This window comes from Trachinotus anak, unplaced genomic scaffold (genome assembly GCF_046630095.1).
Source record: "Trachinotus anak isolate AG129_WGS33_773 ecotype Australia unplaced genomic scaffold, CSIRO_AGI_Tana_v1 ptg000025l, whole genome shotgun sequence".
Lineage (NCBI taxonomy): Eukaryota > Metazoa > Chordata > Actinopteri > Carangiformes > Carangidae > Trachinotus > Trachinotus anak.
The window spans coordinates 13,633,799-13,660,021 of NW_027273876.1; the positions used below are offsets into that span (position 1 = coordinate 13,633,799).

General features: G+C 46.4%; 1 protein-coding gene across 4 annotated transcripts in view; it reads left to right on the top strand.

Moving 5' to 3' along the window:
* The window catches only part of raraa (retinoic acid receptor, alpha a), a 142,777-nt gene that overhangs the window by 107,718 nt on the left and 8,836 nt on the right, over positions 1-26,223 (top strand). For 3 of the 4 annotated variants that reach the window (XM_071463666.1, XM_071463667.1, XM_071463665.1), the window contains 2 exons: positions 19,158-19,306; positions 25,828-25,969. In XM_071463666.1, coding sequence (XP_071319767.1) covers positions 19,158-19,306; positions 25,828-25,969 — 291 coding nt within the window. Of the gene's footprint in view, positions 1-18,333; positions 18,460-19,157; positions 19,307-25,827; positions 25,970-26,223 lie in introns of those variants that run through there. The other variant, XM_071463668.1, reaches the window with a different exon arrangement.

Below are 26,223 nucleotides of genomic sequence, written 5' to 3' on the forward strand. Positions count from 1 at the left end.
ATATGCAGATTTTATTTGGCAAGTGTGCGCTGAGGATTGGGAAAAACACGGACAGCAGAGAATAAACAGAGAGAGGCCCGTCCTGTCCTGGAACAGAATTGGCTGGAGTACTGTCAGTTTCTGACATTGAAGGGGGGCTGCTGTTGTAAACAGCTGGGAAAAGGGTCATCCATTGAGGCAGAACATGGAGTACCAAATTTATTTTCTTAATCAATCTAGTCAGGATTTCTTGGCAAAGCTGCTTATAACTTAAGTAAAATTACAGCTTGACATAAAGCAGTAATGCAAATCCCAGGTCTAAATACAGTGCGGTGTTTGTCCTTTATGTTAATGCCAAGTCCTTGAGCTTTATAATATTTTCTGCATGCTCTTTAACATCCATGCACCTCAGTGTTTTTATGGACAGACTGATGAGAGAACGGCTCGTTCCTCCTGGGGTTTTGTTGATCCCGACTTGGTGGAACTGGCAGGATGGATTGAGCGTCAAGGCAAGGTCCCCTGTTCTTCCAGGGAAGCAGAGCATCAAGCAGGTTTCGTATTGTACCACGTCTGCCTAACCCCTTTCAGCCATTGGCGACAGTGATTTAGTAGCCTGAATGCCTGGAACGCCACAGCGCGCGTGTGTGCGTGTGTGCGTGTGTGCGTGTGTGTGTGTGTGTGTGTGTGTGTGTGTGAGAGAGAGAGAGAGAGAGAGAGAGAGATCAGTGTGTCCACAGAAACACGTCTGCTTTCACCTTCAGGTGAACATCAATAACACATTTTGTCATCAAGGTATGTTTGTAATGGCACCGGGGTGAAGGGAGTTCAGCACTGCTGCCGTCGCTCACCTGGGAAAGGCCGCAGGGCAGCATTTCACAACCTGCCATCACTCGCTCCCAGTGCGGCACCTTGCCACCAACCGTCGGAGCAGTTGCTGCCCTTTTTAATGTGATTCATCGTTTACTAAATAGAGATGCCCTCAGAAGTGAATGTTCGCCGTGCCACAAGGTTACCAGGAGCAACAAAGAGGCATGTTTTTGTTTGATAGTGATCGTTGTATCGTCTTTTTTTTTTTTTTTCTTTAGGCGTAATAAGTGGGTGTGGTCTGTCACCTTGAACACTGGCAGAGCAACTGCCTTTTGGACATGCACAAACAATGCTACAGTTGACTGGCAACTTTTATTTTCTCCTAAGGGTGGCATATTGGGTATGTCAGAAATTCGGCATATTTTTGTCTGGCCAGTTTTTTTAGTTTTTTTTTTTTGTGCACACATGAACACACGCTCAGACCCACCGATGGGCCCCAGCTTGTTTATAGAGAGAATTAGCCAGAGGCATCAGTCCGAGAGTACTGTACACCAGTTTGGTTTGACGCTAAATCCCCAAACAAGGGTTGGTGTACACTGCAAAGCCCACTTTGATGAACAAAGCAGGGCAGACAGAAAAGATCCAGGCAGTGTCATTGATTCATCAGGGCTTAAAGAAGGCAGCTGATTGCAGACATTGTCACAATGGGGCTGTAATCTCACTATCAATAATTACATTCTCCCCTGTGTCTGTACTGTTACGTACACACACACACACACACACACACACACACACACACACACACAGGAATGGGAGGGAGATCGAAACAGTTCAGGTTAAAGTGGGGTTCTACCATCTAAAATATTCATAGCTTCTTCATTTAAATCAATTCAGCTCTACGGGGGCAGTCAAGCATCAACTGTCAGAAATTGAGCAGGGCCTGTTGTAATCACTTCTTTACTTATCTCTACAGATGGCTTGTTCGCAATGGGCTCTGCATGGCTAGCTCACCAGCACATTGAGAGAGGCCCCCCCCCCCCCTTTTCCCATCTCTCCGCCCTATCTCCATGTTTCATCCCCACCCTCTCATAATGGAACACACATAAATTCATCTGGGTATTGAACCAGGGACATTCATCACCCCAGAATTCATCTGCGAGCCATTTTCATTCCCAAAGTGTCTCCTTTCTCTCCCCCACTTTATCTCTATCTCCCTCTCTGTTTCCCATCTCCGTGGTGGCATTCTCCACATGGCAAGCCTGAGCCGGGCAGTCAGTGTCACGATTAATCTTTAATGCTTGCCTGCCCTAATTTTTCCTCATATTTTATAAGATTTCCTGCCCTCCAACCCCCCCTTTTGCCAGCATCTGCTATATATAGAGTGATTACATGGAATGTTGCCTTGTTTCATCAGTTGCAGGGGAACTCTGCCTCTGCCTCTGCCTCTGCCTCTGCCTCTGCCTCTGCCTCTCCTGTGCAGTCAGCCACACTCTGTCTCTCAGGCCACTAGCTCCAGGCCAAAGCACAGAGCTGCAGCCTCCACCAACACACTCGTCCTCAGTCTCCCTCTGGGGAACTGTGTTAACATCACATGGATGACAACTGTGTACACCTCAAGTAGTTCTCTCTCTCTCACACACACACACACACACATATACACCTGCACCACAATGGAATGCCCTCCTATTTAGAGAGTGGGACAACCGAGAAAATAGGGTAGAGGTTAGTATGCTAAAAATACAAGAGCCTGGCAGTTCTCCTGCCGTCTGGGCAGAAAATAGCACCGTGTTGCTGCCGTCTCAGTCAGCGTTGTTAACTAAGGAGCGAGAGAGACCGCTCTGCCACAACTCATGTTTGTGTTTTATGCGCGGACGGAGTGGGAGCCCTGAATCACTCGGATTTACCTTATTTGTTTGAGCATGCAAAAACAAAGTCCCCTCGGCTGCAACTGTGCTTTTAATAAGCTAGCTCCTAAGATAGAAGAGAGGTCTCACTGTTTCGGATGATCTCATTGTGGTCAAAACTGGAGTCCTAATTTGCCTGACTTTCATAGTACCCGGTGTTGGTGTCTTTGACGGGCCCCCAAGGGTGTAAACAGGGCAAGCTTTGGTGGAAGACAAGCTCTTTTTGTTAGTCTTGATTTATGGAAGCCTCTTTCTAAAGTAACTTAAGATATCCATATTGCGTGTCTTCTCCTCTTTGATCAGCCCAGCCCCACTCAGACTGGCTCTGTCGGGTCCCACTTGGCGACTCGGAGCTCGGTTGTGTCTGGACGCCACTTTCGTCTCTTTCCCACAGCCCCTCTGAATCATTTCATACTCATTAAATGTCTGGCTAGAGCCCGGCCTCTGACATTTGACTCTTAAAGGCCCACCTGGGACCGGGATGAAATAGACTGCCAACAGCGCAGCAGAGGTGGGAAGGACGAGCGTAGTGCTGGATGGTGATGGATAGGACAACATGTCAGACTGAAGGAGGCAGACAGGCTCAGGTTACAGGCCACTTGTTCCCTGTAACCCTGTTTGCGATATTAGCATTGTGTGAACTGAGAGATGCCCTGAAGCTGAGCAGCTCCGAACACGTGTAAGTTAAGAGAGGTGAATGAGAGGAGACTGAAACAACTGGATCCTGTTTGTCATGAATAGAGCCACTGTGTGTTAAAAGGGGGGTATTCTGATATCAAGCAGCCCCTTCGTTTCAGAGAGACGTATTGTGTAACCTCCGCTGCAACCTGTAGAGTCTTATCTGGGCCATTGTTAGTGAAGTACCTCGGCTGAGGGAGAGATAGGCGCTCGGTTGATATCACAATAATTAAGTGGCCATGAGGAGGAGCACTCATTGTTCAGTGAAAAATAAATGTGTCACAGCCCTCTTGGCTAGGACAGCAGCCCCAGTAGGGTTAGGTTGGTGGCCTGCTGATGTTTGTTTTTGAACCTTTCATATCCAGAGACAATGCACTGGGGAAGACGGATATAAAGCCCTCAGCTCTTGTCTATTCCTCATTCCTACTCGTCTGTTTTCAGAAGCCCTGCTGGCCCGTCCGTCCCTTCAGATTGGAGAAGGGCTGATAGGGAAATATGCAGCCCTGCAGCGCTTAGAGTTGAGAGGGCACATTCTGTTATTCCACGGGATTTTTAACGGTAACCCGAGGAAAGCTTTTTATAGTCGGCTAAGAAGACGAAGGCAGGGTAGGAAGGAGAGTATGAAGAGAGGTGTTTGTTCACTAGTTCTGCTCAAGGATACCAGGGAGCGGTCTGACAGTCGTCACGTTATCGTCTTGATGCGCCGCCGCTTGTGCACGTGCACATTGTTTGGCGCTCCAAATGACAGCAACGTGATCAAAGCAGGAAGTCTCCGCTGTGCGTCGCACAGATGACATCAGACGTACAGGAGCCCCCCTTACAGCGAGGCTTCCTCCTCCTCCGCTCCAGCCGGAGAGCTGACTAATGGGGAAAAGGTGGCGTCACTTTGAACCAGAGTTGTCAAGTGGCACAGCGAGGTGCCCTGTAGTAACTGACCAGCCCCCTTTTTTTTTTTTTTTTTTTTTTTTTGGCTTGTGGTGGTGCTGTTCTCTGCCACTGCCACAACGTGACACCCTGCTTTGCCCTTGCGCCATACGTGGGAAACCTTTGCACAGCACTGCTGCCACTGTGGCGGTTCCACAATAGAGCTGGATTATTGTGTCTGGGCTGTCAGCACCTCTCAGCTGAAAGAAAATGAGAGGGAGGGAACGGGGGAGAGAGAAAGGGAGAGAGAGAGAGAGAGGGATCTCAGGCACTGGGAGGGTAAGGGAGGGGGGCTCCAGGAGAGCTGGCATTTTCAAGCAATAATCTCTGTGGAGCCTTTTAGGGGTTTAATGTCATTTTTGGCCCCTGGATTTTTGCCCTTTTCTCCTTTGAACAAAAAAGCAGTAGAGAATGAATGGGGAGGAAAAGAAGGAAGAAATATGTGAGAGGAGACAACAGACAGAGACAGAGAGGGAAAGGCTTGCTTGGCTGAGTGACTGATATTATTAGTGTTCTAGTATGACTGATGGAGGCTTGGCCTGCATCCAGTGGCTGCCAACAGGCCAGCGATGGCAAATTGAATGTGGTACTGAATGACCTATATCCCCGTCCTATTTAGCACATTACAGCACTTTTCTTTATCTTTCCCATCTCTTTATCCTTTCTTCACTCCTTTCCTTTCTTTATTTTGTATCGAGTGTCATGATGAGACAAAAGCTCCATGTATGAGCTCAGTTTTCACCTGTTTTTTTTTTTTTAATAACCTTAATGTGTGCTGCCTGGTTGCCTTGTCTAGACTTATCAGTCTGTTGCTCGCTCGAAATTGAGACTTTTCAGCTATAGAGATGTTAAACAGTGCCGGGCAGATGGATGGCGGCTTACGCAGAGCTAGCCACTGCTTTTTAGCCGGTACCTTGCGTGCAGTCTGCATGGCTGCCCAAATTTGCTCCTTCTGGCTAAAGGCAAGAGAGGCAACACTAGTCTTCCTTGGCGGGTGTGAATTATGTATTGGATGTAATGCTGCGATTAGACACACATGTCCCTCTGTCACAGTGGTGACCAGTTAGGCCCCCTCCTGCACTGAGAGAGGGTTTCCCTGGCTGCAAGTGAAAGTCTAACCTCCAGCGGTCTTCCCCACACTGCTCCCCTCTAATCAGCCTCCATAGCTACGTACAGCGTGACGCTACCCAGAGAGGAAATCTGCTCTTGCACATATGTTGGTAAATGCCTTTCAGGGCTGTAATCCCCAACACCAGGAAGAGATGCATGGGAATCTTGGTCAGCTGACTTTAAAGAGGCAGGAAGGGAAGGAGGAATCACAGCAAGGTTGAAGCCTATCACCCCCCACGCCCCCAACACCACCACCACCATTCCCTAAAGCCTGCTGGGACACTCCTTGGGCTTGACATACCCAACCCCACCTGCCCTCACTGCTCAGCGGGAAGCTCCATCACTGGCTTTCCCTGAGCTGACCTACTTGGGACTGTTTGATCTCATTGTGGAAGCGAGAGAGCCTGCCCGCTGCCTGGCAGGCAGAGAGAGCTCCTTGATGCTGAGGGTTGAGGAGGTGGAGCAGTCTTCAGTGGAGAGGCTTAATAACTGTATTAACATCGGTGGCTCCCCCAGGACCTACGCCTACACAGCAAAGGGGGGGGGGGGGGGGGGGGGTATAGCACTGTGGAGCTGCCTTCTCTCACTTTTGATGCTCTGCCCTAATTTTCTCTCTTCTCTCTGTTGTCTTTTTAAAGATCAGTGTGTCGATTCAATTCAGCGTGATTTATAAATCAAGACATATTACAGCACCAAAATAAACACCGCAGCTTTCTCTCTCCGTGCTTCCTGTCTGCATCGTTCTCTATTTCACACGTTTCTCACTTTCTCCCTCCGTTTGCTCCCGTAACACTTGATCCACTCACTAACGTTACTTTCTCAACGTCTCCGCCATGACAGTCTCTCTATTTATCAGTTTGTCCTGCTATCATCCCTACGCCAGCTCACTCTCTGCCACTCTCCATCACTGCTTCAGTTTTGTGTTCGTCCTTTTGTTTTTTTTTACAGCCAGCTCTTTACTTATTCATTACTCAGTGACATTACTATTGTTGTTCCATCCCAACTTCCCTCTCATCACACTAATCACATTGCCTCACAGATGTGTATTATTACAGTGAACCTTGTACAGAAAGTACTGTGCTCTATCCTCACCTGTGTGTGTCGCTATTCATGACAGTCCCCTCACCCCTTGAATTATACAGTGGAAACTGTTGAATAATTGATGGGCCCCACTTAGCTTAATGGACAGAGTTAACTGTGAGAGGCGTGCCTTCCTACTTGCAGTGGGACCGGGTTGCAGTAAACGGCATCCAGTCACCCCGTGGGTCATTATGAGGCCCCGGTCACGAGGCAGAGAGACAGAGCAGTCGACAGAGGCCAGCCGGGGTTAACTGGACCCCAGAGGGGAAGAGGCCAGGGGGGAGAAGTGGGAGCTTTAACACCGAGCTCACCTGAGGGCTCAGCTCAGGTTGCTTCCACTCATTGTTTTTAGCAGGCGTGCTTACTAGTGAGCGCATAGGCAGCAAGCGTGGAAACATACATATTGTCTGTTCACACTACTATTTTTCACACACGCATGCACTTGCAGGGGGTGGAGGCACAAGGACACAGAGTGTTGCATTCAGGTGTTCCCTATAAACAATGATCTGCTCTGGCTCTTTAAAAAAAACAAACAAAGTTGTAGACAATAAAATCCAACTGTACATACCTACCTATATATCAGGGTCATATTTGAAGCGTTGCATTGCTGCTCTGCACAGAACTGTAGTGATAATCTTGAGGTCACATAGATGGAGAAAATGAAACATCATTTGCAGCCCATAAAAATGTAGTGATAAATGGCAACCGTGACAAAATCAATAAGCCCGTGATGTTTTTAGGTCTGCCAATATATCTGAGCAGGCTGCTGCTTCTGTCAGCGAGCCGACCAATAATTTGGTCAACTAAAAATATTTTTTTACTTTTAAGTTTATTCTATGCAAGAGATCACTTTTTTTAGATTGATACTGAAGGGGAGGATCAACATTGTCTCAACAAAATCAGTCCACTGGCTGGTGGGCAGCCATATCACAGGAAATAGTGTGTGTGTGTGTGTGTGTGTGTGTGTGAGTGTGAGTGTGAGATGATCAAATGGCTCCCCTCAGGCTACATTGAAAGGTCAGGGATCCATGCAGGAAATTGGTGTCTGTGGAGGCATAGACAATGCGCGCACACACACACATACACACACACACACAGAGAAGAGAAAAGCACAAATCATACCCGAGGAAGCTAAACATGTCCTTCATTAAACTCTAGTAACATCCCACTGCGTTCCCTTGATGACTTTGCCTGCTCTCATCAGCCATTTCTCCTAAGCACGGAGCGAACTTAACCTCCCGGTGCTATCGACAAGCCCCACACTTTTTTAATTTTTTTTTTGCATTAGCGCTGACACTAAAGACAAATGAGTCTGCCTCTCCCCGCCCACCCGCTCTCCCCTCGCTCTGCCCAAATCTTCTACTAAGGAGCCCCCTGACACAACACATCAGACAGCTGAATCAAATGTGTGTCATCAGTCATCATTAGCAGGAGAGCAGTGGCTGGCCTCGCAGCGTTGAGGCGAAGGTGTTTAAAGCTGCCGCTATCATCTTCGGTGGACTCAGCCACCTCACAGTATCCAGAGGACTGAACAGCCCAGTTGGTTGGCGGCAGTTTTTCAGCCTGTGAATCTGAAGAATAATGTCCATACGTGTAGGAGCGGTGTCCAGTCAGTGTGGTTGTTTTGTTAGTTTCTGTCTCATCAATGTGCAGCTTGCTTGTTTTCCTCTGCATCTGTCTATTCTAAATATGTCAGCTGTCTCCTAGGGGTCTTTAGGCCTTTTTAACCTCTGTGCTGACCTAGTAACCCCCTCGGGTCCCGCCACCCCCAAGCTCTTAAACACACTGGTGACAGGATAACCGCCCGCTAGCTGCATCTTCTTGTCCACACCCTTGCAAATACCTCCACTTACATCCCCAATAATACGCTTTTGCCTCAAAAAGTTGACATTTGTACTCGGAGCTAAGCTAATTTATGAAGGCAACTGTCGTCATTATGGGTTTCATGTACAGTAGAGGAATGCGCATCGGCCTGGAGGCAGAGGTAAATTACAAGCGAGTTTGACTATTAGCTCTAACTCATGTTGACGAGTACGTGAAGTGACAAACCTAAACGGGGCTCTGGATTTTAGGAGGAAAAAACGGCCTGGTGAGAAGACACATTATTGGGCATCGTTGAACACACGGCGGAGTCACGCACACGCTGCACTCCCGACCTCTCCCCCACTTCCAGTGTCATGCTCCTGCTCTGAAGCTGAGGAGATCAAACCCTCGTAATCTATTCCCCTGTGATTGACTATTGTGTTACCCACAGAGAGGGAGAGAGGAGGGGAAAAAAAAAAAAAGAACATGGGTAGAGAGAGGCGGTTTAACATGACAAAGCCTGTCCCTGGTGATCCTCTCCTCTCTTCCCCAGATCCTCATGAGCCTCTTCTCTTTCTCCCCTTTTCTCTTGATCCCTTGTTCCCCCCTTTCTTCTCTCCACCTCCTCCTGGCTTCTCCAAGTCCATTTCAGCCCTCTAATGCAAATAACCCTTTGCTCCCTCCATATTTATGACCTGCTCCCTCCACTGTTGAATATGCGGAGGGTCTCGAATGCTGCCAGTCACATTGGATTAGCGAGTATCAATGGGCAGATAACCTCTCTGTTAGAGTGAGTAAAGAGCAAACACTTGAGCAAACACTCGAGCATAAGCATTCATGAAGGTCTTTTGGCTTTCAAACAGTGAGGCACTGTGTGTGGCACTCAGCCCATTAGAGATGAAGAGGGTCTGGTTAATGTGTATGGATGTCATTTCAGTGCGGGCGGACAGGATCGTGGCGGATTTTTAAATCCATTTTCCAGTATTTCGTCACCTGCGATTGTTTTTAAACGCTGAGGGCAGAAATGTGTTCGTGATTTCTCCACTAATTCGGATCATCTGCGCCAAACTACTGTGTTTTTTTAAAAGACATTTTTTGCACCGTCAACCTCTGTTCTTAGAGCATTCTTGTATCTTGTCCTGCACTTCTTTTGTCATGATTACTTGAAGGTCAAAGGAATATTTTCAGGCCTCTGACCCTTGGGCTCCTTATTACTGGTTGCTTGTAATGTCATTGACCTTGGATTTTATGGGAAAAGAGGGAATTGAACCTTATTTGCCTGTTGCACTCACTCTAAGTGGCTCGGGGAAAGAGCATCAGCAAGATGACTACAATGTTAACCTTCCAGGCTTTTGTTATAGACCACACAGTGAGTTTCTAGATTGGCTAGGCCCAGGTTCAGTCTTGCTTTGGCACCCTCCTTGCTCCTAGTATGCATGAGTGCAGTTTGTTATCGCAGGAGGGAAAAGCACGCACACACTCATCCACTCACGCACAATTCTATAATTAACCAATGCAGGCACTCTGTAAAAGAGAGGCTTAATGTTTCATGAAGCCATTTTCACAGTCAGAGTGGGAACATTAAAGGCCAGTTTGTAAAAGGCTGTGGTTTCACTCGTGTGTATGTACGTGTTATGATCCAATAACTGGATCTACCGACCTTGATCTTGAATTATGCGTCACGAGGTTTCACAGCTGTAAGTCGCTCCAGGAAGTGTGTATTCATTCGCTTGGAGAGAGTTGACAAAAGGGAGGTTGCACTGTGGTTACACTTTCTCCCTCTCTCCCTCTGAACACTGGTGTCTCGGAGCAAACATCCCAGCATGCACGGCTTTTATTTTTGGGGCCCTGCTTTTGAATTGTTTGTCTTGCGTGTCACAGTCCTCCCCCAGTCCTGTCGCTCAGCTCAGCTCGGCTCAGCCCCTTTCTCTCCTCAGATGCTCTCTCCTCCCCTCTCTCTTTATCAGCCCCTGTTCTTCTCTCAGCTCATCTCTTCCTGCTCCGCTCTCTTTGCCCTCCCTCTGCCTCTTAATGTGGGTCACCCATGTCACTCCGTTCACAGTGTACAGCTGCTGTGTGCGTGCGATCACCTTGTAAACTAAGATTCATGTTTAATAGTGGATCCGCTGTTGGACAAACGCTGCCTAATGTTCACTGTGTGAATTAGATCGCGTGGAAGAAGCTCGCTAATCATAGGCTTGCATCTCTCATTGAGTTGAACTCCCCGTTTTTAGATCTTTTTGAGCGATGAAGCTTATCACTGCAGCTCCCACTGCACGCACACAGACACACACACACACACAGCCATTTAAAACATTTATCTCTGGACAAGAAAAGCACATATTCTTTGACACCACGGCCTGTCAGATCATCTTAATAGACCTGCCATGTACCAACTGTAACGGTAGACCTGCACACACATCTCCACGTCCTCACGCACACTCTTAACAGTGCATATCACATTTTGCAGTGCCCCGTGCCCACCCCCTAATTTGACATGTGTTAAAGGCTGCCGAAACACACCGCTGTGCCTGCCCACATCCTGGCATCCTCTGGCCAACACGGGCCGCCTCCTTTTTGCCCCCTTGCGCCCACCACCATGTCCCACACCATCATCTCATGCCAAATATCTCCAATCGCCCCGGAGCAAGTGCCAACTCACATAGTCCCACTGTCAGTCAGCAGGCATGGACAGCTGCTGGGTAGAGTTACACCGTGTTACTCAGGGGTTGCGGGGGAGCGTTGTTGCCAGGGAACTTGTGGTTCTTTCCTGCAGTAAAGCTGTCTTCAAATGCTTTTTCTTTTTCTTTTCCTCAATGAAATAGATAAACATCTGAGCGCTCACAGGATTTAAGACATTTGTTTGTGGTTTAGGAGACTCTTAGTTAACTGTACCAGAGACTAGCACTTGGCAGCACAGAGCAGCTACAGTGGTTAGCACGGAGTTGCCGCTCAAAATCTTAGCCCCCTGTAGACCTCACCTTTGCCATCTGCTCGATTATTTGCTGCCCCTCCCCCCACACTCTAGTTTGTCCACACATGTTCTCAGTTCCGTCTCCATTTGCTGGAGCTGCAGTGATAGGAAAACCTGGTGTGTTGTTATTTCAGAGGCCTGGCAGCGTAGAGAGGGAAGTTATCTTGGGCCCCTAGAGAAGGGCTTGGGAACGTGGTGGGGGCTGCTGGGCTGATAAAAACCAGGCCTGGCTTAGACAAGAACATGCTGATGTTCACACGCACAGGCCATCACGCACACACATACAGTATATATCACACAACATGGACCTGAATGTACTAAAAGGCAGATGTTTGCACAAGCATTTGCACAAGCATTTGTGTTTTTGTTGGCATTCACACAGAAAAAACGAATTGAGCGTCATATGATCACATGTATCCATACAAACAACTACACCCACAAACTCACCCAGATGTAAAGATGCCATAAATTACTCCTGCTAAACACAGGCCGGTGTTTTCCCCACCTCTGGCCCAAGACAAACACCACCATTTCCTGGTGCAGAGGAGGGATCGTCATAACAGGCAAGAAAGACTCCTTACTCTGCACTGCCTCGCCCTTCGGCCTCTGCTCGGACCCTCATCTATCATTCACGTGTGTGCGTGTGTGTGTGTTTTTTTTTTTTTTAGCGTAACTCTCCACACAGGGGAGTTATTTGGCCTCAATTTGGAGTGCTATCCATCAAAATTTAGTTTCGGAGTCAGTGTAGCCTTCAAACATACTGCGCAGCCCTGAAAGAACTCAAGCTGTCACATCCATTTCTGCTCCCTCTGCAAAACTTGAATCTCTGCATCGGTTGCAAAACAGCATGCCGTCATTTCTCTGAAATGTAGACCACGATAGAGTCTCTTAAGTGGAAGTGATGTGTCATTTGCGACAGAAAATTATATTAGAATCAGATTAAGCGCTCAGTTTGATCCACGCCCGTCCCTCCTTTACACCAGGAGCATCATGATGCATGAATCAAAAAATATATTATGATTCTGTTGGATATCATATCTCATGCCAAACATTTAAATTATAGTTTTATATATATATATATATATATATATATATATATATATATATATATATATATATATATATTTTTTTTTTTTTTTCCCCTGAAATGGTTTTATTGCGCTACAGTGAAAGTATGTTCCCTTTTATTTTTCTTTGAAACTCATTAGTGACAGCACTTTTTTTTTTTATCTCCCAGCATCCCCCCACCCTCTTTCCCTCTCCCTGTCTCTCTCTCAACATTGAGGAGGTAGACATAGACTGCAACATCGACATGCAGCAGCTTAGGTGGAGCACAAGCAGGCAGGGGGGATCCTCAGTAATCCTCCTAACTCGCCCTCTTTGAAGCACACATACACACACATACACACACACACACCCTTCCATATCATGCATGATGTGACTGGAAGCAGTAACTTCAGTAGTAAATAATTTTGCCTCTTCTAAGATCCACCAGCGATCCATTGTGATGTGTTTGCATCTTCAGGCGGAACATGACTCAGATATTGACGTTTCTCTTGATGCTTTAAAAGTGTATATGAGACAAATTGTTTATGCTGATCGCTGATAATAATGTCATGGAAACGGGATCAATATCGCCAGCCGTCCACCAAGAACAGTGATTGATTTCTTCAGTTTAGTAAGATGATCATTTACATTGTCAATGGTGAAATGCGTAATTTCATCTTTGTGTGTATGGATGTGGACATTGTTGTCTGAAGTCAGTTCTTTGGTTTGAAACCCACTGCCCCCTAAAGTTAGAGGAATCAGCTTTGGCAAGGACAGACGGAGGGATACAAGAAGTGAAAGAGCACTTCCTGTGACACGCCACCTTGCATAGGATTTGAGTTGTGGAGAGCATGAGGGGAAGAGGACTGTCAGACTCAGTAACAGGGACAGGTAGGAATAAGGGAGAGATGAAGGTTGGACGTGGCGGGAGCTGGGGGTGGAAAGGCTGGATTTAGTTACAGTGAATATGGGAGGCGTGAGGCATACTGTCTGGTCTCCTGCCCTGTGTTAACCTCCACTGGCTCTCCTTTCCGTGTGTGTGTGTGTGTGTGTGTTTTCACTTAAGCCTGTCTACCCTGCTCCAGATTCCTCCCCCTCTCCCATCCAATAACTGTTCACACTCTGTGTTTGAACACAAACACACCCCACTGTTGCTCTCCTTATAGCTGTCAGTCTGTGCGTGCCCGCTGGTGCGTGATCGCGCACACCCTCGCTCACCCCAGCTCGTAGTGGAATGGCGTGCACGGCTTTTCTGTCAGTAATCAGTGTGAAGGCAGCGAACGGAGCCTCATCCATTTTCAGCGGCGAGCTGTTATGACGCTTTGTTAGAGAATGGCAGGATTTCCCTGTAAGCAAGGAAATAGTCCCATTTCCCCCTTCAGTAATTGAAGAGTGCTGACAAAGCATTCCGTGTGTGTGTGTGTGTGTGTGTGTGTGTGTGTGTGTGTGTGTGTGTGTGTGTGTGTGTGTGTGTGTGTGTGTCGTTTTCCCTGCTGCTTACCCTGATATTCCTGATATGGAAACCAGAAATAAAGCCTGAATATTTAGCAAAAGTCAAGCACTGCGCGTGAGTGATGTCGTTCTGCGCTGGCTTGTTGGTCTGTTTTACTGCAAATAAGGCTTCTTAAGTTGCTGCCGGTCATTTTTATGGACATGCATGATACATTGGCCTACAACTCCCAGGGTTTTGCAAGGCGCTCTCTATCCCCGGGGCTGTTCCATTGGCCATCCCACTTCATTATTTTAAGCAGACTTCAAAGCGGCCTTAATGCAGCAGCCTGTGGCATGGTGGTCTGTCTGGTGTCTCTTCTCCTGCACACTCGCTGCATGGAAAGACAAATGGACCTCTGTATGGTCTTCCATGTATCTTACACATGGCAGGCGTGTGTGCATGTGTGTGTGTGCGCATGTGTGCATGTGAGTGTGTCCAAATAACCTAATAGAAGCCAGGGGGACACAATGGCCCTTGATTGAGGAGGATTCAGCAAAGTGGAGGACACTGTCAAAGCCCTCCCTCTCCTCCTTCATCTCCCTCTCCAGCTCTCTTTACCACAAACCAGCCAGCCAGCCAGCCAAGCAGTCAGCCTGCTAATGTCGTTAGCTCCCCTCTAATGATGGTGAAATCTCATTAATATGCTTCACAGCTGGGCCCAGTAACCAGTGGGGATAAAGGTAATCGAATCTCAGAGGACTAACCTAGAGCTGAACCTCGGGAACTACTCAGCAGCACTGGGCCGAGGCAGCCCGGGGTCTGGAGGTTTGATAATAGCCGGTGGGCTTTTGTGTGTGTGTGTGTGTGTGTGTGTGTGTGTGTGTGTGTCTGTCTGTCTTGGTCTGTGGTCTTTTGGTTGCAATTCCTTTGAAGTGCTGATGTTAGCCAGGCTATCTTATGTCAGTATTACAGCTCGGGCTAGTTCATCATCAGAACAGATTTCATTTCAGTCTCTTGGATATTTGTCTATTTAAGTCTAGTCATGCGGTAATTGCTTATGGAGGATGTGGCTGCGAGGGCGCGGCCTGGCTCTAAGTGCACTTGTGGCTCATGATGTATGCAAAGTGAATCTGAAGAGCGGCATTACAGACCACTCACACTTGAACTTAATTAAATCACCGGTGCTTTGGCTCTGAGTTTGAGAACGCCACACCACGCTACATTAAGCTATTAAGATAGCTGGGGGCTGCGCACATGTACAAATGTGTACACACACACACACAGCATGTTTATAATACTTGTCTGTGAATGTGAATATCAAAGGAGAAATCTAAGTAAATTAAATCTAGAGGCTTTGACATATTGGTCATTCAGAACTGGTTTTATGAGATAAATCTGGTGTTAACTCGCTGCCAACACATTATTTAGGACAATTAATGATACGAACATTCAGAATGAGAAGCATAATACCTGATTACTGTAAATGTGCCAAAGGCCGGAGTCAGTGGTCAGATGTTAGGCAGACACAGCCTCCTCCTTCAAATTGACTTTGGCTGTTTCGACGCGGCGCAGTGTCAGGTTTGTTTTCGCTGGTTGCACCTGACGGCCTGTGCTGTTTATTCCCACCTCTGGGACTGGTCCGACAACATACCAGGCTGCACACTTGAATCCAGCCTTGTGTCTGGATAATAACAATTGCCCTGACCATATGGTTCATGTGGTTTGTGTTTCGCCTCCACACCAATGTACAATAGATTCCTTATCAGTGACTCCTTACTGTTTTTCATTTAAACATTATTTTCCAGGGTTGCGCGTTCCTGTGCCTCTGTATCCCCAAGCAAAGCAGGGCGTTATTGTCTATTCATGCTCGCTCTCTCTCTCTTGGCTAAAAGAGTGATATTCTAGCTGTAGTTCATGTATTAGTTACCGTGGGGATTTTGAAAGGCACTGTAGGGTCTCCGGCCTGGAAACCTTGCCAGATATACAAACTTCCAGTGTTAACATGTTGCAAGGATATCGAGGGAAGCTCTCCAGGATAGTGTGAGTCAGTTCTTCCACTGTTTGTGTGCGTTATGATTTCGTGGATCACACAATAGGCAGGCTTGTGTGATGCTGGTTGGTGTTGATCAGAGTTTGGATGCAGGCTGGTGTTGAATAATGCCTGGGTGAGGGCTGCTGAAGGGCTAAGTAGCTCCGTCCTCTCCGCCGAGCCTGGCTGCCTCTCTGTCCACAGGCCTGCCATTGTTTTGCTCCATGCCTCGGCTTGACAGGGCTCCAGAAGCCAGCCATTGTATTTAATTACAGTCGCCAGCCCCCTCACAGACTCTTGTCCTTGTGTCCCAGATTTCCATGGGTGCTCTCATTAAGACTGTGCAGTCTGTGTGTGTGTGTGTTTATGTGTGTTTGTGTGTGTGTATGTGTGTGTGTCTGACCGATTAGGCTTTTTTAATGGCTCAAGGAAAGCCCTTAGCCTGTGTAAATGTCAGTATGGATGCAATTTTTTAGTTCATGTGTATGTGTGTGGGTGGCACATCTGTTTGTCTGTGTGTTTCTAATGAAGGCAGCTTTAATGTGGATGAATAGCTCTGTGGTCACACTAATAATGCAGGGCTGTAATCAGTCCGCATCAGGAGAGCGCGGAAGAAAACTGTGAATGGTTTGCTAATGAGAAAATATGCCATGTTATGTAAGGCCTGCTCTATTTAAGTTTAATTTGTTTGACATGAGTGTGGAGACAGCATGGCCCAGTGGCATGAGCAAAGATGACCCGTAATGACACCAACAAAGTGGCAGCTAGAAGCAGAGGACGGACTCTCACACTGTCCACAATAGGCCCTCGTCACACTCGCGCTCCCGTCACCGTGTGGCTGAATCTGTCAGCTCTCCTGCACCAAATCACCTCCGCAGTGAAACGTTTGATAAGTGCTGTCCTTGCTGCAGAAGTAATCAAAGTAAAACAAGAGGATATTTCTTGATTAGGAGTATTTGGACTGTGCACATGTTCTCTCAAAATGAATCACTCCTTTCCTGTTAACTCGTCTGAAATTAATCACCGTTGTTATTGTTTTCAAGGCTTTAAGATAAATCTTGACAGGTTTGTGCATGCATGTCTGTGTGTGTGTGTGCGTGCGTGTGTAATAGAAATGAATCTACGTGAAAAAAGGCATGCAACCTTGCTTTTACTCCCCATGTGTGCTCCACTTTTATCACTCCTCCCTTCATTCCCTCCTTCTATCATCTAAAGAGTTTCTCTTTCTCCTTTCTCACATTTGCCCCTGTTGTTATTGCAATATACGTCTTCACAAAACATATCTGTTCAATAAACAAAGACGCCTTTGGAAATAAATACTCACTCCCGGTTTCCGTCCATATTGTTACAAGTTGCTTGTCGCACTTTTTTTTTTCTCTGTCAGCAATATTTAAAACAAATTCTTTCTCAGCTGTTAATCACCCTCTTCACTGCCGCATTGGTCCGTTTACACCAAGAACTGAAAAGGTTGCTGCTCGTGTGAAAGTGACATATGACATCTGGGCCTCATAAATGTAATGTCTTAATATCCCAGGCCTGATTGGGTGTCACTATTAGGTGTTGCAATGTGAGCTTTATAGCTGTTTAGCTTAACTGTCCCCGCCATCTGAAACCCACTTGGATATGCCGTGCGTTGCCCTGACGGCGGAGATAGCGGGCAGGCTTTGGAGAGGCTGGATTTTGGTGTAAGGTGCTCATGTCTGTTATTTTTTCCAGGAAGCCTTGAACATATCTGGGCATCAGGTTGGTTTATTTTGGTTGTTCTGAATGTAATCTTCCCCTGCGCCATCTGCTGCATGCGCATGGAGATTGGCAAGCTGAGACCCGCACACAGACACTATAATTGGAGCGGAAAGTGCGTGTGTGTGTGAGAGAGAGAGACTGAGAGAGAGAGAGAAGAAATACTTGCTCTCTGCTGCCCAGTGTGCGGTGCGATTAGTCTTGTGTGTGTGTGTTGAATCAGGATCTAATGCGAGTGCGCTGTTTGTCTGCGGTGCCGTCACGTGGAGCATGTGCTCGGCTGTACTACGGTCCTACTGAACCAGCCCGCTCTGTTAAATATAGATGGCTTATTTACACACCAGCACTGAGCTGCAGGCAGCTCCTGAGCCGCTTGTCGACCTCCCCAATCCCTCCTCTGTTGAGCTGCTGATGCTGGGTGGAGCAGTGTGGCTGAGAGGACGCACACATGCATATAGAGCAGCTGTGTGAATATGGACTGAAAGTAGACTCATATACATCGCTCTCACTTGTGCATTTGACAAGTTATTCTTATTCTCTTTCATGAAAAAGAGTTATTTGGATAAAAAAACATTGTATTGGCATCAGTATGAAAAAAAAAAAAACTACACAAGTGGAACACACTCTACCAGTTACAGGGATTACACACTTATTTGGTTAGCTACAGGCCACGGGGTGCAGGTCTGCGCTGTGAATGTGTGTTTTTATATTTGATTAAAGAGCTTTGTTTTGTAACACACAGGATATTGAGGTCAAAGTCCAATACATATTACATGCAGGCAACAGCAGGTTACCTCACCACAATCCCAGGCCACTTTGTTTATCGTGTACAAGCACACAAAATACAGGAGCCTACAGAGTGCTCATGTGTTTGTTTTGTCATATTACTGCAAGAGGACTGTGCGTGTACAGCCTCTCTGTGTTTACCAGCCTGATATTGATTAAGAATGAGGTAAGTGCGTGCGCTTGGTTCGCGGGGTAAACAAGTTTCCAGAGACACGACTGGTTCGGTCGGAGGCAGAGAGAATTCTGGTGATATGGTTATTTTATCCTTTAATATTTTAAAGCACCGATACTTTATGAAGACTGCACGAGTTTGAAAAATAAATAAAAGCACAACTCCAGGCCTTGTATCAGAGGAGAAAACCTGTCTTTGAACCCGGCTAGCAAAGCAGCTCCTCGCTCGAACACACACACACACACACACACACACTCACACACACACAAGACAAAATTTGGGCGGTAAGTAGGAATCCAGCAGAGGCTGCTTTGATGATCTCTGGGTGCATGTGTGTTAGAAAATGTTTGTTCTTTGAAGACATTTTGCGCAGTCTTTCCTGTGGCGGATCTGAAAACGCCTGATCAAGTAATCGTCCTTGTAGTTGCAGCTTTTTTTTTCTTTTTTTTTTCCCAGACTCATTGTGAGAAAGTGAGTTAGTTCCCCCTCTGGTGATTTATATTAGATGTTGTCAGCACTGTATCTGTCTGGACTGGGTTATTTAAGATCTGTGTGTGTGTGTGTGTGTGTTTGTGCACACACAAGGTTGTGTGTTTATCCCACTGATATCGATTAATGCTCCATGCCTGTCAGCACTCCATCTGACAGACATGTGTTCACTAACCCCTCTTGTTGCTCTTTCCTCTCCACAGCGATAGAGACCCAGAGTACCAGCTCAGAGGAGATAGTGCCAAGCCCGCCCTCGCCTCCCCCACCGCCCCGCGTCTACAAACCCTGCTTTGTGTGCCAGGACAAGTCCTCAGGGTACCACTATGGTGTCAGCGCCTGCGAGGGCTGCAAGGTGAGACTTCCTCTGAATCTGCCAATAAAGCAAGATGTTCGTCAATCTTGTATCCATCATGTGATCCGCAATAGGAAAAAAAAACACACCCGTCTTCACAGCCAAAGCTTGGACACGTCATTTGCAACAATTCACTTGTTTTTCAGTGTTAAATACTGGAATTTTATGCAACGAGAATCATGCACTAACATTATTGGTTGCTTTATTGAGCTGCCTAATTATCAGTATGACCTGAATATGCTGTAATCGCCTCTTTCAACACTTAAACCTGTAGGCACTGCAAAAAAAAGATAACGTATATGATGGATCGGCTTCATATCATGTGCAGTTTGTGAGACTTTGTCATCTGTGCAGGCTTTTCCCTCGAGTGTTGCAGCTTCACATATCTTTGCTGACGTGGCCACATGTCTGTTATCAATACAGCCATGTCACACAGGTGCTGAGGAGGCCTCACAACAACCCCTCCCCACCCCCCACCCCCCCGCTCTGTTATCAGTTGATAGTTGCTGCGTGCATACCTACATGTTCACACTTCTTTATCTCACTGCTCTCAAGACCCAGGAGTTGTGTAAGCTCAGAGGAGGGTTGGAATGAGGATCTATGGAATCTAATGTAATGTTACCACCAGGCGCAAAACCTCATTTCAGAAACCACCTTGTTTTGGTTTTTTTTCTTTTGTGTGTGTGGCGATCATGCATTCTTGAATGAACTAAATAGAATTTCCACTGTTTAAGAGACTTAATCAGAATAGGAGTATGTAAATCCTCTTTTGTGAGGTTTTTTCCTGACTGCAGCTCTGTCTGTGGCAAGAGGAGGTGGGGAGGAGTTGGATGAAGGCAGGCGGGGTGTCGCTGATGGTGACAGGTGCCTGCTAGACCCTCTGACTTATTGACTGCAGAGCCAATACTGTGGTCTGTGTTTCCATATGTGCAGCAATAGGAGTGGTTTGAAGGGAAGGGGGGGTTGGTAGAGCAGAGAGAAAAAGCCACAGTGAAGAAGGCAGCAGGCAGTGGCAGTAACACACAGTATGAAAGAGTAAGGAAGGGCAGGAGCCCAGGGGGGAATGCAGAAATACGGATGGGACCATAGAAAGATGAGAGAGACTTGCAGGGAGTGAGATAGCGAGTGCGAGAGAGCAGACTGTGCTCCGGGATGCATGAAGAGCCAGAAAGAGAAAGAAGTGGGTAATGGTTGGAGGGGCAGCAGATTAGGCGGATGGGGTACAGGGGCCACAGTTGAACTCATTGACACCAAAAGAAAGATGGTCAGAGCACCAGAGTGGGGGGCAGGGGGGTGGGGGGGTGAGTAAAGAGTGCACAAAGGGAGGAGAGCACAGCAAAGCCAGGAGTCTGGCACGCACATACATACATCCACATATATTTCCCTTTAACACAAACCCTCTGAGTGCTCTATGAAACTTAACCTGCTCCCCAAATGTGACTTATAAAAAGTTAACAAAGTAAATAAAAGCTGACCCCTGTGCTGTTTTACAGAGCAACCAAACTGCTGCTGACTGTGCAGCTTCATGGCTCCTCTGCATGTTTCATATGTCAAATGTAAAATATGTTATTCCTAATTTGAAGTTGGTTGAAAATGTTTTGTTTTTTTTCATGCTTAGCCTGAAGTAAAATTCACATAAAACTATGTTATAAAGTGTTATTTTATGCAGGCTTGTGGAAATATATCCTTGACTGTCAAGGTTAGTCAGATCATAAAATTAGAGCCAGAAAGGAGCAGCAGCAGCAGTGTGTGTGTGTGTGTGTGTGTGTGTGTGTGTGTGTGTGTGTGCGTGTGTGTGTTTGTGCGCGCGCACACGTATGTGTGTGTGTGCATGTGCATGTGTGTATTTATGACAGAGATATTTACCATGAGTGTGTGAGAAATAGAGAAAAAGGAAGATGGTGTGTGGTTTCCCTTGCTAAGATAATATTGTGCAGTGTGTGATGTCCCAGTGTGTCAAAGAAAATGAAATCCACTTTCATAATTGGTCAGTGTTTCTAAACTAGTGTTTCCACACACTTACAAATTTAGTATTTTGAAACCGGTTAGTACAGGTAGGAGATTCGGGAAACTGCCCACGTTTGCTTGAGTTTGTGTGTGTCTGTGTTAAGCCGGTGACAGGATGTTCTCCACTTTTTTGCTCAATGCTATTGGTGCAAGTTGTAATTTTGATGCAATTATGCTCTAAAATTTCATCTCAGCCTGTATTAGAAGTAAGTAAGTAAGTCATTAATATGAAATACTTAAATTAGATATGTTCACTGTTTGGTACCATGCACAGCTTCTAAACCAGCTGCTTTATGTATCTTGTATTCAAAAGCATTGACCTTGATCTGAGAAGGTGTGCAGCAGCTCTGCAGCCACTTCAACCCTAATCTGCTGTTATTGTGTCTATTTAACATTGTCAGAGCATCGAAATAAAGAGAGTTATAAGTAACGTAATCAGGGTAAATCATTGCTCCTGATGGGAAATTGTGTGTTGGTGTGTAGTTGTGTATAAAGTTATTACTGTCTGTTCTGTGGTTGGTGTCGGTGTTAAACACACCTCATGTGCAGAGGCAGCAGTTGTGCAGTATTAATCAGTCACATGCATTATAGCAAACTGGCGTTGAACAGAGGGATTAACCAATGATCATTGATGCAGTTGAAATAAAAAAAGTTGAGGCTTTTGTTCATCGGGGAGGTCACTGATGTTTAATCTTATCAGCCAACAAACAACGTGCAACAAGCAAATTATTCCGGAACAGTGACAAACAATAATTTAATACACAAGCATCACAACATCGGTTGTTAACACTCTCGCTGCATTCTGAAATATGAAATTACTACATCTCAGGTGTGATAAAAAATTCAGCTCACTCAGCCTTTGGCACTAATTTCACAAAATGTTTCTCCACAGCCCGACAGGAAGCTCTGCGTGCATCCTCGGCTGAATGGAACTAGCTTCCCAGATATATTATGGCTGAGTTTGATTATTTTTAAGCAGAGAGGCCACATGCATAGAGACTGAGTACAAACAGCAGTAAAGAGACAAACACTCACTTCACTAACATACAAAAAGAATAACTAGATACACTGATTAACTACAGAGGGAAAAGCTTTCATGTTTAGATCGAGGTGATCACACCTTTGAGTAGTGTACCAGGTGAAAGATGAAACCATGAATGTTCACCTTTGTCTTAATTACCAAATAAGTGGAATTGGACTCTGTTCTGTTGGTTAGTAAAGAGTTAATTAGGACTAACCTTTAGAAATGTTGCCTAAAACTATGAAAATGTCCCTAGTTTGACAGCCGCAGTGCTAATTTGAAAAATTCAGGATGCCTTCCCCATATCTCTCACTTCAGAGGAGATGACTTGGCATAGCACGCTCAATAATTCAACACTACAGGCATGTGAATGTATATAGTTGCCTCATCTGAGACAGGGGTAAGTTGGGGGTTAGCAGCGTCTGCTTTGCTGCAGCATGCCAAACTACAAAGGCATTTCCTGGGGGCTGCAGCGAACAGAGGAAACAGGAGCGGGGTAGTTGAGTTGTGCTACTTGGAGACAGCTCGTTCGTTTGTTGTTTTTAGTTCTGCCGCCCGCACATACTCAACGGCATTACACTTCTTTCCCCCTGCAGGTATTACCCCCTAAACATTAAATTTGCATGCCCACCCCCTCATATTTATGTTTTTTCTCCTGAAAGCCTGGCAGCACGCGGCAGGCGACCTCCTCCTGGTATCTGCTGCAATGGGACAGAAGCGACCACATTTCCGAAATCCCTAACTGCCACTTCTTCCATGAATATCCCCTATTTGCAGCGTTTTTTTTTTTTGTTTTTTTTTGCTTTTACAAAGCGTCTGTCTTTACTAATGTGTGGGCTGAAGCAATAGCTGCTTAGTAATAGTGGCAGGGGCACGGGCACACACACACACACACACACATCTACACAAATGCACGGACGCAGTGGGAGGCTGGGAACACCGCTCTTAATCTGGGCACAGTGTGAAAGTCACGTAAGAGAGGATTCCTGTGCTTCCCTGTGAACTCCATAACCCCTCAGATCCCCTCCCCCGTTTCCCTCTTTATAGAGCGTTTCCTCGCACACAAGCAAAGCAAAATGCGCTCACACACGCTTAAGCGCGTGAGGCTCATAATGCTCGCCAGGTAGACAGCTGTGAACCTGAGAACACATGGCGCATGCAATCATGTATGTGCTGTAACTGTTCGCTCCTCTTTTTCATCCCTCCCTTCCTCTCCCTCTTCTCGCGGCTCTCATCTCCTCTGAACACTGCAGGGTGGCTGACAGGCCCGCTGAGGGCTCTTGTCGCCGGGTGGATTAAGCGGTGATACAAAAAGAGGCTTAAGGGCCACAGGAAGCAATGACTCCTAAAAGAAGGGTGGGATGGGGAGAGGGGGGGGGGGGCAGGAACAATCAACTGGCCCACGAGCCAGAAGCAACAGCCAATCAGGAGGTGCTGTGAGAGGGCACCTGAGCCTCATGGTGTCAGGAGGGAGTGGGCCAATCCCGTGGTGACACTAGGGTCAGGGTCAGGGCACTGTCGGATCAAAGAGGACACGATACGCTCCACACACAAAGACCGCAGACTTTATCCCTCGGCGTCAGCTGCTGGAATTAACGTCAACCTTCAAGTCTCTACTCGGTTGTGCGGGAGGCAGCAGCAGTTTGCAGGGCTCTGCTCTGCTCTGCTCTTTCTACAACATTACCAATGAATTTGATGTGACGATCGGGTGTAAATCGAATATAAGAATATAAGACCTTAAAGATTTCGGGACAGAGGTTAGATGAGGTGACCCTCTGGGGCCTTCCTGAACATTTCCTCTTTATGTGTATCACGCATGACGCTCGCACCTTTCTCAAACAGATATATGACCAAGTGTACACACTTCCTCTTCATAGTTCATTAGAAGGCTGAATCACTTCCACTCTGCGGTGACGGACGCGAGACATGAGAAGAGGCTGGTGATCTGGGAAGGACGAATTGTGGGCTTAGGTCCACCGGCCATCTGTCGGCTAGCAAAGCTAATCCTTCGGCATGGGATGGGGCTCCCTGGCAGTAACCCCACCCCACCACACTCCACCCCACCCCCCTTTAGCTGTAGCTGACCCCACCCACCCTCCTACCAAACAACACATAACCCATGTCCGACTGCGTCACATCAATACCAACATTGACCTGTATTACATTTGTCCCGAGCTGTGCTGGCTGAGTGCTCACTCAGTTGTGTCTGATTTGCATTAACCTTTTTTTTTTTTTTTTTAATCTTTTTGACACACAAGGAATGTTTAAGCAATAAGGTCACAGAGGTCAACGTTGATTTTATTGGGGTTGAATGTAATTCAGGAGAATATAAATTGTGATGCACGGCCTTCCAACTAGTACAATTTTTATGTCAACAATTACTGAAATCAGAAAATCCTAATTGATATTTTTAGATAAAGGTACGAAATTTTGCTATAAAGAGCAAGTTTTTTCCTTCATATCAGAAATAGCGACTGTCATTTTTTATTTATCATGTTTTAGACTTTCTTGTGACTTAATTTATGACCCAGTGTTGTCTTATTTTTGGCAGTTAGAGCTACTCTAAAAGTTCATAGGGAGAGAATCTCAGTTATTACTGAGCGATGTGTGTTGCATGTGTGAGGCATATTTTACTCAGTTTCTATGTCGTGCTTTTGTGCAATCAAAACATAGTTAGTCTCCCCGGAGATCTCCCGCTTCAGCCCAGTGACCAAAGATGAGCTCATTATAATTCCTCCGCCTCATATCCTTGGACAACATTTTTAAATCCATTCTCTGATTTGTTTTGATCCAGTTAGATTGAAAAGGAGATTACAGGAAAAGAGGGATTCCTTTTTGGTTCTTGCACATCACTTCCAGCCAATGGTCCCTCTTTGTAATATTACGCGCTTGGCCTGGATCTAAAATTGCTTATTTCTGGCTGTGTAAACTAGGCCATGCTTATGTGGCACCCAGTAACCCTGTGCCTTTTGCCCCAAAAACCTTCAGACCTGATTCACCTCTAAAAAGCTTTTTGTGTTGTGTCCAGAGCAGGTGGACGACCTCATGAAATGGTGACAGTTCACTGACTGTTAGTCTCTGTCCAGATTAGGTCAAGGGTTAAGCCTTTTAAGGACTTAACCGTTTGGTAGCTCATTGCCTTTTAATTGCAGCTGCATATGGTCATCCTGGATGGCCTCCTGTTAATGTAATACTTTTAAACCTTGCAAGTAGATTTTTTTTTTTTTTTTTGGTGGGAGCTGGATGAAAAGGGACGCTGTAAAAATGGGCTAGATATTAGCAACAGGCCACCAAAACGCAGCAGCAGTGTTGATGGATAACCGTATGACTGGTGGATTCAGAAGAGCAAACAGTACAACTATATTTGCTTAGTAATTTGCTGCTCTATTTGCTAAGACAGTCCGGTTTCTCTCGCCCTTCGTTTGCCACCCATCCCTCCTCCAAAACCTGTCCTCCCTCCTCATCGCCTCGTCTCCGTCTTTGTGTCACACAGGGCTTCTTTCGGAGAAGCATCCAGAAGAACATGGTGTACACTTGTCACCGGGAGAAGAACTGTATCATCAACAAAGTCACCCGCAACCGCTGCCAGTACTGTCGGCTGCAGAAGTGCCTGGAAGTCGGGATGTCCAAGGAGTGTAAGTATAAAAAACCAAGTTACCCAGAATGCCCTGCTCCCATGGGGCTTTTAAGGCCAAGCACAGATTTCATCATAGTTGTTTAATCCCAGAGGGGTTAGCATGATTGCAACCACTGCAGAAAATCTTAAGTTGAAGCATTTGTTGACATTTTTTCCTCTACTAACATTGCATAAGCGTTCGCTGTTGATGCACAAACAGCCGTTTGGCCATGATTCTGGTGTGTATGCACTTACACTGTCACTACTTCACAA